This window comes from Brachionichthys hirsutus, chromosome 16 (genome assembly GCF_040956055.1).
Source record: "Brachionichthys hirsutus isolate HB-005 chromosome 16, CSIRO-AGI_Bhir_v1, whole genome shotgun sequence".
NCBI lineage: Eukaryota > Metazoa > Chordata > Actinopteri > Lophiiformes > Brachionichthyidae > Brachionichthys > Brachionichthys hirsutus.
The window spans coordinates 9,714,973-9,729,661 of NC_090912.1; the positions used below are offsets into that span (position 1 = coordinate 9,714,973).

At 46.4% G+C, this 14,689-nt stretch overlaps 2 protein-coding genes across 2 annotated transcripts in view; one reads left to right on the top strand and one right to left on the bottom strand.

The window, feature by feature from the left end:
• elof1 (elongation factor 1) overlaps positions 1 to 651 on the top strand; it is a 2,836-nt gene extending 2,185 nt beyond the window's left edge. Inside the window, exon 4 of the mRNA XM_068749520.1 lies at positions 45 to 651. Coding sequence (XP_068605621.1) covers positions 45 to 109 — 65 coding nt within the window. The 3' untranslated portion in view covers positions 110 to 651. The remainder of the gene's footprint in view (positions 1 to 44) is intronic.
• A 21-nt stretch (positions 652 to 672) lies between these two features.
• Positions 673 to 8,806, bottom strand: cnn1b (calponin 1, basic, smooth muscle, b). The gene is made up of 7 exons (XM_068749521.1): positions 8,747 to 8,806; positions 5,007 to 5,128; positions 4,851 to 4,917; positions 4,036 to 4,173; positions 3,509 to 3,625; positions 3,273 to 3,419; positions 673 to 2,341 (listed from the first exon to the last, which is right to left on the bottom strand). Exons 1-7 carry the CDS (start codon positions 8,804 to 8,806, stop codon positions 2,096 to 2,098), a joined length of 897 nt encoding a protein of 298 aa, XP_068605622.1. The 3' UTR covers positions 673 to 2,095.
• Positions 8,807 to 14,689: the final 5,883 nt, after the last annotated feature.

A 14,689-nucleotide genomic window follows, 5' to 3' on the forward strand; every position in this document is an offset into this window, starting at 1 on the left:
GTCCATTCTGCATTTTGTTACGTCCCTTAACGTTGTCTCAACAGATCTGTCCGAGCCGGTGGATGTTTACAGCGATTGGATCGATGCATGTGAAGCAGCCAATCAATAGTCAAATAGTGTCCCGTGGCTCAGGCCTCGCCCCTCCGATTCGTCCGCTGCGTGAGGTTCCGCTCCGCAGTCGAAGCGTCACGTTTCCCCACACGACCATGAAGTCCCTTCAGTGTCGATGCTGAGCACGACACACTCGGTGCCTCGGCTGGGCCGGAGGCAGCCATGTTTTCAGTCGTCAGTGTTAGATTTACATCAGTGATTAGATCATGGTTCGTGTTTGATGTTTAAATCATGATAGTGTCCTTTTTCATGCAGTGAAGTCAATCATCAGTATTGTTGTGACCTACAAGGTTTCTTCTCTTCAGCTATAGAAATGTTTTTAACGCAAGTTTTTGACCTAGTGTCCAATACACAAACTATTTAAAAAATATTTTTTAAAGCTCAACATTCGCATTCCTTCAGTTTTTTCATAAGGCGACAGCGCTAACCACTCCGCCACCGTGCTCCCCATTTACGTTGTTTTTAAAAAAAAAATCAGTTGTACTTTCTATTACTCCACTTTTGATGTTCAGTGTACTTTTACTTTTAGTAATAAATTCTGAAACCAATTTTTCAAGTGTTTTTTATTGCACAAATGTCATTTAGTGAGGCATATAAAATATACCGGGTTAGCTAAGACTAAATGTAAACAATGCTGAAAGAAAGCAACACAATGAGAAATGTTTCTCTACATTTACTCAACATTGCTCATTATGGGGAGAAGTTAAACGGGATGGGGCGGATGTTTCTCGCCACTAGATGGCGCCCTGCTACATGCTCAGTCTGCAACAGAACCCTTTATGGCTGAACAGTTTAACAGGTCTATCGACCCATCAGCACAAAGGATAATGAATCCTGTAATAGTGACATCGGATCTTTAAACATTACATTCAAGACATTTGGCGGGTTAGAAGCACAACTTAAAGTGTCATCTCTTATTCAGCATCTATTGCCTTTTAACCGGTTGAAGTACTCAGAAACTTTAAGCAATACCACCATGTAGAAATCAGTAAGTCTGGCATTTGAAAGTTTATTTAAGTTAAAACAAGCATTACTTGCAAAACGTATGTATTTAAAAAAAAAACTCAAAGCAAAAAAAGGGAGTCCTACGTGTGCTACTATATTACTTGTACCTTTTGTTTGGGGAAGTCGTTCACTTTGTAAATCTATTTTTGTAAAGTATCTGTAGTGGAGCAAAAAGTACTCGTATCTGTTTTGCATTGCTGTACAAGTATGAAATGGAACTGAAAGTGACGTACTTTGCAAATGCACTCACATTCCACCAGTGTTTACTGCACACAAGGTGAAGCCAGGTACACTTTTGTTTGTTCTCCATAAAAGCACTGTCTGACAGACCCTTCCATTTCTAACCGCAGCCTCCGCACGCCAGTCGTGGAGCTTAGCCGAGCCCAGTAAACGGGCGTGATCGGAGATTTAGCAGGTGCTCGCAAAACCAAGCAACGTCAGACCGGAGCTACGAGTCCTGCTGCTCAGCATCGTCTGTGTCGTCCCGAGGAGGCGAATCCCAGAGCCTGTGCGGCTCCAGCGTGGACTCCGTTCCCACTGGGTTAAAGTTCAATAGCACCAAGAGGTTCAGATTCTGCTTTGTCAGCGTTCAAGCTGGACTGGAAATGTAAGGCGAGGTGTATAAACGCTGGTGAAACTCTAATTACAATGCCCGTTTGGAAAGCGCCAGGAAAAAAATATAAATAGCAAAAGACGATGGAATTTTTGTTGTGGGCGTTTTAGAAGTAACAAAATTAATCAGCAATGACACAGAAGTCGGACACCGAATACGGTCAGTACAATCTCACAAAAGATTCCTAAGACTAAAAGTATCTTTAGAAAAAGCCGGGGAATGAAGACAACAATGACGCCTGCAGCATTAAATAACAGTCTGGAAGGTTTGCTCGCCGCATGGACAGCCGTGGTTGGTTGCAGTTAAGCGGAGGGGAGGGGTGGGGGTGACGGGGGAGGGGCGAGGGGCGAGGCTGGCAGGTTCTCTTCAGTCAGAGTATTGGTTGTAGCCTTCAAACTCCATCTCACTCCCATTGTTGCAGTAGGTCTCGGTGGGGCCGGTGCAGTACTTGTTGTCAAAGACCTGGCGGGGCAGGCCGTAGGTCGTCATGCCCTGCTGGGAGGCCACTTTGTTGGTGCCCATCTGCAGAGAGATGGTGGTCGTGTCACAGTTCTCCAGCTCCAGCTTCTTGTCGAAGATGTGTCTCCTGGTTCCCGGGGCCGTCATGCCAGCCTAGACAGAGGAACACCAAGGGTAAACAACTGTATCCATCTCTCCATCATTTATCAAATATCGTTTGTCACCTATGCATCGTTGCAAAACATATGAGCCTCAGAGAAAAATGAACTTAAAATAGGCATTTTTCTTGACTTACAAAAAGCATTTGATGCAAATTAAAGGCACGGTATTCGTGGATTCTTATGTCAAATAAATGTTCAACATATAAAATAACTGACTTTTTAAAAAAAAACCCATTCAGGCAGTCTAGAAACACCCAAATCAAGGCTAATAACAATGGAAAACATGTTTACCTTCGAGACAGATGATGGCGCTAACGGCGGCGTGCAGAGCGGAGGGGGGGGGAGAGAGAGAGGGATGGACGGTACAGAGACACTATTCCGTAACTGTACTCGGACGTAATATTCTATTCTATAGTGGGGAACAAAGACTTTATAACCCAGATTAACCTCTTTTTTTGGTTCATCTGGGTTATAAAGCCTTTGAAATACTGTTCTGTGTCTCCGTTTCATTAAAAAGTGAACCGAAAGACAGTCATATTTGCCATTTTAGTGTGAATACTGTAGTGTGCGTCGTATCTATAGTTCTTTTAGATCCTATTTACTAGTTGTTACTTCTGGAAACGTTTAATCTGTCATTTCATTTACTTTCTGCTACTGCCAGCTCCATTAGCGCCACCAGGAGGCCAGAGAAGAACAAGAATTGACGTTCGAGAACAAAGACCAACAGCTGAAAATAGTTTGTCCCAAAATCACTATTAAATCCTATTTAAGTAGCTTAAACAGTTTAAGTAGATTGTTTTGGAAACAGCAAGAGTTTTGTTCTTTTGGTGGGATTTGTGGAGCTCTGGAAGCAGGGAACGCTTCCAGCCTCGTCCCGACATGGCCTTATTGATGTTAGCGTAGCTTAGCGCCTCTCGGCTCACCTGGCTGGCTCCCTTGTTGGTGCCCATCTGCAGGCTGATAGTGGACTGGTCCAGCGGGTTGTCCATGGCCATCTTGGAATCATACAGATGACGTCGCGTGCCGTAAGAGGTCATGCCCTTTTGGCTGGCGAGCTTGTTGGTGCCCATCTAAAGACAAGGAAACAATGGCCGTTCACGAGGTCGCCGCCCCTCACGTTAGCATGCTCGTAAACATTACAGGCTACTGTCGCTCTGACCTGCAGCCCGATGATGTTGCGCCCCTCCCTGAGCTTCTCCGGAGCGAAGCGCCGCTGCTGCTTCTCGGCGTATTTGACTCCGATGTCGTACTTGGAGTGGAAACCTTTGGACTTGGCCTGGGAGAGTCGGGCGGCAGAGACGCAAAGGAAAGTGTTGGCAGCTAGCGCAGCGTAATGTTCCATACCCATATTTGCTTTATCATCTACTGCTGCTGCTATGTTGCAGTCCCAGCGGCACAAAAAGCACGCACACACACGCACACACACACACACACACACAGCAGCATCCATATCATCAACACAGTGCGTGCGTACATTATCTTTAAGGATTGTGGCGTCCGCGCCCATTGCTCCAGACTGTCTCATTCATCCCGGCTCAGTGATTGAACGCTCCTTTAACTCTAATGTTTTGGCTCTTATAAATAAATCAGTGAATTTATGCTTCCGCAGAGGATTCTGCCGCCGCGCGGCTTTTCAATAAAAGGCCGGAGACGCGGCGGAGCGCCGGCGCCCTCGGCTGCGCTCACCATTCCGGCCAGCGCGATGAGCGAGCTCTGGACCTGAGTGTGGTTGACGTTCTCAAACAGGTCGTTGGCCTCAAAGATGTCATGCGGCTTCAGGCCGTAATCTGTGATCGCGCGGACAAAATTGCCGATGTTTTCCAGCTGAGGAAAAAGCAGACGAAAGGAAAATGAAATCATCACGTACAGCCCGGCTAGTTCCGACGCTGGTCAGCTTGAACGTAGCTTTTTCGACATCTTCGGGGGAGCATGCCGATTTGTGTTGTAAATACGAAGCAGCTGGTTGTCTCTGGGAACAGCGAACCAGACGTGCAACAAGTTAAGTAGCAAACCTTCAAGGTTCTATTTGGATCGTTTCATTCTGTTTGTCCTGAGACAAGCTATGTTAAGCTAACAGCTTCTTCCTGGTTGCTCAATGAGGGCCCCCCCCTCCCACCCCAAAATGTGATAAAAAAAGAAATAGAAAGATCCTGGTAAAGGGCATGGACACTAAATTAAGTAATTAGTGCGTATTGCCCCCATGATACCCGTCTGAAAGTCTGATTATGCACGTCTTCATTAACTTAATTTGCAGTGAACGTTTCTGGACAGAGCTTCAATCAAACCTTAAAAGCCCCATTTGTTTTTCCAGTCCTGTAAAAGGCTAATAAAAGCCATGCTGAGATGGGATTCCTTTGAAATGGCAGCTACTTTCTGGAACGTAAATAAGCTCCACGCCGTCGGTGCCAACGCCGTAGCCGAACTCGGCGCCACATGGAAAACGACCCCGACTTTCAGACCAACAGGACAAATAAGGCTCATTTTCGGTGCCGGTGCGTTACCTGGTGCCAGTTTTGACTGGAGTTGTTGATCTTTCTGACAGAACCTGGCTGCAGGATGTTAATGAGTCTACAGAAGAGTAGGATTACATTAAAAAATTAAAACGATGGGGGCAGTAATATCACAGAAATGATTCCGACGACCGTCTACCCACTCACTCGCACAGCAGGACGCCGTCCTTCAGACTCTCCATGAAGTGGTCGCCGATCTTTTTGCCGGTCACATCCTGGATCCACAGTCTCAGCTCCTCCTCCTTCTGAGCGTTGTATTTCCCTGCAAGCTGGAGACGACGGAACAGAAGCCAGACGGAGTTTCGATTACCTCGCAGAGGATTAGAGTCGCCGACGAAGAGTCAAACGTTAACGAAACATTTTACAGGAACAGTCACAAAAATAATACAAATCAGAATTATGAAAAGATCATTTTACACGAAAAACAGTACTAGAGAGTAAATGTCCGGTGTTGTGAGGAAGGTGCAGCAACACAGACTCTAGGCCAGGCGTGGGCAAACTACGGCCAGAACTATATAATGAATTTACATTTTATTGTAATTAAACCTCATTCATTTTCCCTTTTCCCTGTAATGCTACCTGTAAAAGGGCAAATCCTTTCATGTAATGTCTTTTCCATGTCATTCATATTAGCACACACAAACACTCCATCCATCTGTTCCTGGCCCTGCCCCTCTGCCAAATATCAGACCCCATTGTGTCCCGCGAGTCGGGCTGCGTTCCCTCATTTCTCTTAATTTAGCTGACAAAAGGCTCTCCAGGCAGCAGCAGCCACCATCTTCACCAACTGAAACTAATCCCGGGAATTTAAAGGATACCACGGCAGGAAAACACGTCATTAAGGCAAACCGATAAATTAGGGAACTGAAATAAAAAGGAAGGGAAATAACAGTAAAAAGAAAGACAAAAGACGATTTTAACTCGAGTTTCCTTCCGTTTAACCAACACTGATCCGAAGCGCAGCTACAAACACCAGGCTTATTTCAAAGTCCGGTTCCTTCTTCCTCATAACTGAACAGTCTTAGTTTGAATATCTTGATTTAGAATTAAAATACTTCAGCGAAATAAGATCGGGGCGAGGAATGAGAAAGGCCTGTGGACATTCCTGCATGGAGGAACCCACTGGCCTCGCGTCTCTCCATGGATTTCCTAACTGGCACGAAGCTGTTGCCTCCAATACTTTGAATTCTGCCCCCCACCCACCCCATCCTGAATGTTCTACAGATAAGTCCTCACAGTCTGGGATCAGCAGCCAACACAAACAAGCGTTTGAAAGCAGCAGGGATCGCGTCGCTTCCAGTCCATCACACCAAACTTGGGAGAAACGGCTTTCGGGGACGCGCCTCCCTCTCCTGCTCCGATTGGCCGAGCTCACGTTTCCCCTCGTCCCTCTCTCTCTCCTCCTGTGTTTTCCAGAATCTGTCCTTATACAGATAGCTCAGTAATCCGGCTGGTCCGCCTCCAGACGCATCTTTATTTATATGCCACCGTTGGTTCTTCTCAGAGCCTGGGTGTTTGCGCAGCCTTCAAATATTGAGCAGATAAAGAAAACCCGGTTTGAATATTTCATAATATAAAAAAACTCAGTTCACTAGTCAAGGAGGAAGCCCCCAAATTAGGAAGCAATCTAGAGTTAGAATTAAGAACTATTACACGATTAGGATTATTACTACAGTACTATAATAATCAAGCTGTCTCTGTGACCAGCAGCATTCACACGTAGCTGATGTTAGCCACAGAGGCTAGCAGTCAAACCAGACCAAGTATGGCTGCAGCGACACCTGTACCTGCGTATTCACGTCACAGGAGACAGGCGGGGTGCACGTGGGGGCGGCATTCTCAGAGTCCAGAGGCTCCAAAGCCCCCCCCCCCCCCCCTTAGGTAGCCAACGACGCGCAGACATCTAGAACACGGCTCTGAGTCAAAACGCCGTTGTCCTCCGACTCTTAATTCTTGTAGCTCATGAGTTTATAGGATTTGCGGTCCCTCCACACCGACGCCGGGCGAGCTACAATCTTAAGCATGATGGTGAATTTAATTAATTACAAGTCAAAGAAGGGGAGAGGAATCCAAACATCTTGAACGGTATCCAGGCTCAAAGCACCACAGATCACCTTTGCTACACGACCAGCCATTAAAGGCCGGTGGCTAGCCACGCTAGTCGTAGCATGAGAGGAGAAAAGCTGCGCAGGAAGTGATCCGACTCGGTGATTTCACGTAACTGACAGTTAAGCAGGAACGTCTAAACGCTGCCAACACGAGCCAGCATCAGCTACTGGTCATACCAGCCCAAGTAAGGCTGCAGCAGAGGAATCCGAGCGTGCAGAAGAGTCTCCCTGCGTTTATAGGCTGACCTCTGGAGTCTGGACAGTCCCTCAGGCCAGCTGCAGTACCGCCTGCTTCCAAGCGAGGCCAGAAGTGTGAATGGGTTTATGGGTCGGTGAGAAATGGAGATCGCTACAAAAGTAATTCAGTAAAAATGGCGCCGCTGGCACCAATCCCGAGTCCCCTCAGGCGGTGGGACCTGAACGCATCACAGGAGCCGCTGGCACGGCCGCGCCACTCGTCTCCCGTCCACCTGTGTTCCGTCAGGACAGCGTTTTGTCTTTCCTGACGGCGATGTAAACTGTTTAGAGTAAAGGACACTTTCTCAGGTTCCATCTCGGAGCGCGGCCGTTCCTTAAAAGGCCACAAGAGACGCAGAGACGGAGCCGCCCGGACTCCCGGCTACGTCTCCGCTCCTCTCTGATGTCACGCTGCTGGAACTCAGGATCCACGCAAGCCCCACGAAGCCATCGCTCAAACAAACGGTTTATTGCCCCCCCGACTCGAGCTCGCCCCGGGGTACACGATCGACTCGGACGTGGTACAGAGGCGGCGGCGAAGCAAACAGCCAGACCGGCGGCGACACCTCAAGCCCTCGGTTCTGGCGGAGGCCCGGCAGAGCAGTGATGAAAGGAATGCGGGTTTAGCGGCGCCCTGTGAGAGGCTACATCCCCCCCCCCCCCCCCCCCAGGACGATAATGATGATCTGGGAGGCGGGACAGCAACGGGATGACCTTTCTCACTCCCGAGTGGAATGTCAGCTCTGACTCATCCCACTGTACGGAGTCACGACCGTCACAACAGAGAGAGCAAAGACACGAAACAGGCACAGCCTGGAGAACTGGAGAACGCCGAGGCGGCCATGTCCACGTTTGAGAATGGAACCAAAGTACATTTACTCCATTACCTCATTCCAGGTTTGTGGCGTTTGGGCTGACGTCGTCAAAACGCTGCTTACAAGATAAGAATGTAACGCAGGAAACATACGACACTCGTCCCCCCCCCCCCCCGCAGCGAGTCAGGCGGACGCGTCGTCTTCAGGCGACTCCAGTTTCAGCTTCTCTGTTGTCTCTTCATTGGAGTATTTTTACGTTATCGTTGCACTTTTCCTGAAGTAAAGGAATACCCGAGTACACGCTCCGCTGCAGGTGGCCATGTTACAATGATTGGGCGACACCTGTCACCATTTTGCACCTTTAAATCCGGCTTTAGAACAATCAGACACACCTTCAGGTGTGGAGCGAGCAAGCCAACAGAAATCTGACATTTCAAATGAGCCAAAACGCAGAATAAAAAACAGGAGACCCTCCTGCAGCCCAAATAAAAAACACTTCCATCAATTATTAAAAAGGCAGGAGCACAATAGGAAGATAATCTCTCACATCTCAGCCTCCTTTCGGGATTAAAAAAGGCACGTTCAATATCTGATGTAAGCTAATAGACATAGCCTCAAGCTAAAGTGTGTCTCAAAGGCTTAGCGGGATGCTACGGTGACCTTTGACCCCTCCGGAGGACCGAGCAGCGACGCGCCGACAGTGAGAAGGTAAACCCGACAGACGTACCTTACTCTTGACCTCAGCGGAAAGTCCGAAGGCTGGGCCGCTCCGGAAGTGCGTTGACATTGTGCTGGTGGGTCTATTTACAGAGGAGCTGAGCGAGGAGGGCTTTAAAAATGGAGGCGCGGGATGGAGCCGGATAGAGCCGGATAGAGCGGTCTGTCGGGGACGCGCACAAGGCCCGAACACTCCGTGGCTCCGTCTTTTTAATGGGTCGCAGTCGGACCCGCTGGCGAAGCTGGAGGACAACTTTCCGACACTTTTCTGAATCTTTTTTAAACGCTTCCCATACGTGCGCTCTGATTGGCTGGGGGCAGTTGTCCAATCAGGGCGCAGCCGCCTGGCCGGGAGGCGGGGCGGGGAGTGATGTCACCGCTCGGGTATTAGGTTGAATCAGTGTCACTTTTTCCACCTTCAGGCCGCGCGGGGAGATGTTTTATTCACCGTGACGTCACTGTCACGTTCTGAAGGAGCGTCTGTCGCTCACTTAAAATACATTTCCTCATCTGTGACGCGTCGATTTGATGCCACGGAGCCTTGCGTTCATTCATGAAGCTATATTACAGTAAAAAAAATAATAAACATGATAGAAATTAAAAGATGATACCAACATCTGACAAAATTATACATTCATAAAACAATATATTTATGCTAATCCATGCCCACATATATCCTAATCTCGTTGTATATCCACTATGCAATGACAATAAAGGCTTTCTACATGGATCTCGCCCTGGAATATGACATCACATCGGTATCATTATTAGTTTGATAGTTGTTTGTAATATTGTACTCATGGTGGTTTTCTTCTTCTGGCTCAGTAACTTTGGAAGATGCATCCAATTTGACACGACTGAACCAGCCCAGGTCCAGATGGTGATTTGGATTATCGCATAAATCTGGTCTTTCTTCCAATGTTCAAAAAAGTGAAAAACAATATGTCTATTTACCCGTTTATTAGATCCAGTCTTAATTATCACTTGCACAACCGTCTCCCGAAAATCTGAGAGGTGATTTCAGTGTAGAGACAAACACTGGTGAAAACAATCTTCTTCTTGGTGGAGGTAAGAATAATACATGTGTGATTCATTCATTTTAACAGCTGTAATCAAAAATTAAATATTCACCATGCTGCTAAATGTTCAGGGATTTCAAAAGTCAGTAGGATTCATCATCTGGGAACCCTGAACCATGTCGGCAGTAATGAATAAATGACATTAAGACTGGTTTCAGCCAATGACATGAAGGAAATGTGAACTATGTCTCATCCAGGACATTTTAAGAGTCATTTTTACATGGATAAAACCATCTCTAAAATTAGGAAGCATCAATTTAGGGGCTGCCTCAACCCTGAAATCTTCAGACACTGTTTCAGGACTGACATGCTTGTGTGTGCACGGAAGCCACCGTGGGGAGCCTGACGTCACCGTGAGAGCAATGAGGCGGCTTTCCTCTTTTACTCCAGAGCGTTACTGCTGCTCCCTTCAAAGCCAGGCGGATGACCGGGGAAGGAATGCAGTGGATTCAGGGGGTGTGAGGAGGGGGGGAGGCGGTTCATGGACAGTGTGATTCACCCTTTGAGAGCAGGCATGCCAATGGAGTCGAACGGGAACCTTCTAGAAAGGCCACGGAGGGATGAAAGGAAGAGGGGCAACATAGTAACGGGACATTATGGGATAAGTGGCTGCGGCTGTGGCGACAAACAAAGAAAGCATGCAAATGCAAGATTACTGGACGTACACTGTTACCCAGCAACAATGCAAAGAGCTGAAATCAGTCAGAGAGGATTTACACACACACACACACACACACACACACACACTGACCACAACACTACGGTCAAGCTCACAGAGTAGCAGCTGCCTGCTAAGGCCTGGCGACTGAAGGGTTAAACACTCGTCTATGAACGTCATCTGCAGGAAGAAATCAGTGGAGGGCGGACTGATCGGCCCAACAGGTTTAAATGCACTCGTGAACGTAAAGCATGATGGGAAAACAAGGTGAAGTCTCTCATAGAGCATAGGTATAAGCTGGTACATGCTGTAATGTTCACGGGACGTCTGGGGCATTAGTGGTCTGAGAGGGCTTTATGCCCTTTAAATACATATGGTGGTGGTGGGGGGGGGGGGGGGGGTTTCTAATATCAGTATAATGTTTGATCAGACCTAAGAGCATCAGGGAGGGAGATGGAACATTCAGAGAAGGAGCATCAACTCTTAAACTAACGAGCAAACTCAATAAGGAAGTTAGAAAAACTCCAAAGGTGAGTTGAACTATAAAATTGTCAGGAGAATTGAATTATTATGCCTTTTTTCATGCCTTTTTTATTACAATTCCACAAAGCGGAGGCACTGTGAATCACACACGAAGGATCTCTGGAACCTTTTTGACATAATCCTAATTTTTAAAATGCTATAATAAACAATTTGCCTCAAAAGATGGAGGGACTTTGTGAATTCACGTTTGTAGGCCTTCAGAAATGTCACATGGGTTCTTGAACTCACCGCGAATCTGCTGTCAGTGAATGCAGTTGGTTGTAAAACAACTTTCTGGTTTGATTCTGGGCTCGACGTTTCTCGACTCGTGGTTGGACCTGAATTGCCAGTCAAAGACTAAAAAGAGGTGAAGATGCTAACGAGTGACGGCTAACAGCGGCTGAACTGTCAACTGAAGGGTAATTGCTGCTGGTGGGCTCAGAGGTAAAAGCACTTGACTGAAATCAAATCCTCTGAACGCTTCGTCGAAGGTGAAGAGCCGGAGGGAGGCGAAGTGTGTGCTTCATGAGCAGCTGATGCTTCGGCTGGTTCCTATTTAGATTGGCATGTTGGGATTTGATTTACGACCAAATATCTTGAAATGTGTCCATTTTTAACCAAAACCTAAGGAAGTATGATTTCTCAGCAATCAAGATGAATATTCAGTATTATACATAAAAATATGAGCTCAGCACAACAATAGCCATTTAACTATTTAACTAGTGCCGTTGATGTCTAAAGACGCTTTTTGAAACCCAAACATTCACTGCCAACCCTGACATTGAAATCTGCCTCTCTTCAACGGCCAATGACCACGAATAATAATAATGGTAGGAACACACTTTATTTTAATGAAAGGATGAAAGAAGAGACTTTAATCTTTCATTTGGTACATTTGGTGTTTGCATAGTCATAGTAAAGAATATTCTGTGTGGCTTGGAAAATCATAAAAACAATACGCAAAAACTGGGGCACTCAGCATTTAGCTGAGCTGAAAATGGCTGGCACTGAAAGAGTTAATAATCAACTTGAACTACCGTAGAATTACAGACTATTAAAGTATTTTCCTGAATTCTGCATATAAAAATTACAGCGACACTCATTAACGGGTGTTGCTTCCCTACACACACACACACACACACACACATACACACCAAGGCTCTTATAATCAGAAAGAAGCACACACTTGGAATCCAGACACTTTATTTGGGCATGGTGGGAGAAGGGACGGGCCTGGGCCGACCGGAGGGACGGAGGTGAAGCGTCTTGTGAGAGAAGAATCGCTCACTCTAAGAATAACAAGCTTACAGTCACATATTTACTGTGCTTCACTCTTTACATTGGCTGTAAACTCACCTGACACTCAGCTAAAAGGCTACGCATGGCTAAATCCTTTGGAAGCGTTGTCACGTGATCGGGTAGCCAATGAGAGACGAGGCCCGACAGCAAAAATGTCACAAGTTAATGGAGGGAGAAATTCTGTGGTGAAGTCTGTCCCATTTACACGCAGGGGTGGGCAATTATTTTTTCCATGGGGCCACATGAGAAACATAAAACATTCTGGAGGGCCGGGCCAAAAGGCTGAACTCAATTTTACATAATATTAATTGTATTTCTTTACATTAAAAAAAACAGTAAATAGAATTGTTTTGACAAGCTTTTAAGAGTATATGTTAAAATTAAGCAATTCAATGTAATTTATTCAATTAAATTTCTCAGAACAATAAATAAATGTGAACGTTTTACCATGCGTGACTCATTAGTGAACATTTTCACTCACATTCACTCTAAAACACATTTTGAGTTTAATAGACTGTTGGCAAGTTGTGTGAAGGTTCTCAGCATCCTAAAGACATCACAGATACATAATATTGAACTGTCACTGAATGCAGCTTTACTCCATGCAGGAGGTCAAATTAGAAAATGTGTTTATTTTGTAATTTCCATTTAACCCAACACGGTCCGGTCAGAGTCATCCAAAGGGCCGAATGTGGCCCTGGGGCCGTTCAATGCCCAGGTCTGCACTAATTTAGGATGAGGTTTTTCACGATTTCATCATCATCATCATCCATCCAATGAAAGCAGCGGTTTAATTATTCTATTATCCCCCCGACTCAGAGAAATGCGTATTTCACAGGACGGCAGGAGAGCCACGGGTTGAGTTTAGCCACGTTGGAGGCTCGAGGACTAAAACTTAGGATGAAGATGCAAAAAGGCGGACAAAGGGGAGGGCGAGCAGGAGATGGCGATTAGAGCAGTTCCACAAACTCAAAAGGGCATTTCTGCAGTAAGCTGCTTCTTCCCCCCCCCCCACCCACAACCCCCCCGACTCACTCCACTCCGTCTGGCTATTTATGGTAGAAGTCCTTAAGGTCCTGCGTAGCTCGCTTCGCAGCAAGCCTGGATTTGTTGAGCTGCTCCCCTAGAACTGCTCCTCTAGAAGCTGCTGATGCTGCTTCCTCATCGGCCAAGCGCTCAAACTGCATTCATCTGTTCGGGTCTCCTTTCAACAATGGCTGAATTATTTCAGACGGCGCCCACCGTCTGAAGTAAACACATCAAACTCATCAAACTCGCGTCAAATGTTCACATCCCCAGCTGAAAATTCAAGCAGTTTTAACACTCAGAGACTTTCTCCTGCGCTCAAGGCTCTGAACTTTGCCCTTCATTTCAAGGTCGAGCTACACCTTTAACTCTGAGGGCGGCCACAGTTTTCACGTTTCATTTCAATTCAGCAGAGGTCGATGTTTCGATTTACCAGCCCTGCTTTCTTTCAGGCTTCCATTGTTTCAAGGCAGCCTCATCTTCATCTTCATCTTCATCTTCATCCGAAGCCTCCCCCCCCCCCCACCCCAGCATGTTTGTTTTTAATCTTAACGATAGTCACACGTAAAATGAGAATTAAACTTAATCCAGAAAATTCAACTTCTTCCAACACATTTGAACAAATTCTTTTTTTTTGTGCGTGCACATTTTCACCCAACAATAAATAGTCTTTAACCCAAAAATGTTTGCACAGTCTCCCTCCATACTGAAGAAGCATTTATTTCAAATGAATGCTCAAATTTATGGTGGAGCTCAATTTAGCCCCCAGAATACCAACTCAAGTCTCTCGTAGGTGTAAACGTACATGGCAATAAAACATATCTGATCCTGAACTGCTTCAGATGTTTTGTTCTTTTCTGGGGCAGCAGATGTGAGTTCACGTAAGACTCTAATCCGGGGGGGGGGGGGGTTAGCCTTTTACAGGTAGAAATACAGGGAAAAGGGAAAATGAAAGGGGTTTCATTATAATAAAATGTAATTTAATGATATAATTTGGGCAAGTTCGGCGGGCCGGATTAAAAAGACCACCGGGCCGTATATGGCCCCCGAGCCGTAGCTTGCCTATGCCTGCTCTAATCCTTCCACCTGGTGACACCTGAGGAGCGGCGATGGCGCGCAGCATAAAAGCACGAAGCTGGTTCAAACACGTCTTAGTCTCGGCTCTGAGTCACAGGACGATGCTGTCGACACCTTCGGCTGAGGCAGGTGCTGCTTGTTAAAATGCTGGTACCAAAGTACATTTGATAAATTCTTGCCAAGGGTATAAGTACCTTGTAAAAACTACTCATTTTATATAATCTCTCTGGAATGTTGACTTTTTAGATGTGGTCCCCCCCCCCCCCCCCCCCCGGAGTCTGGGAACGGTCTT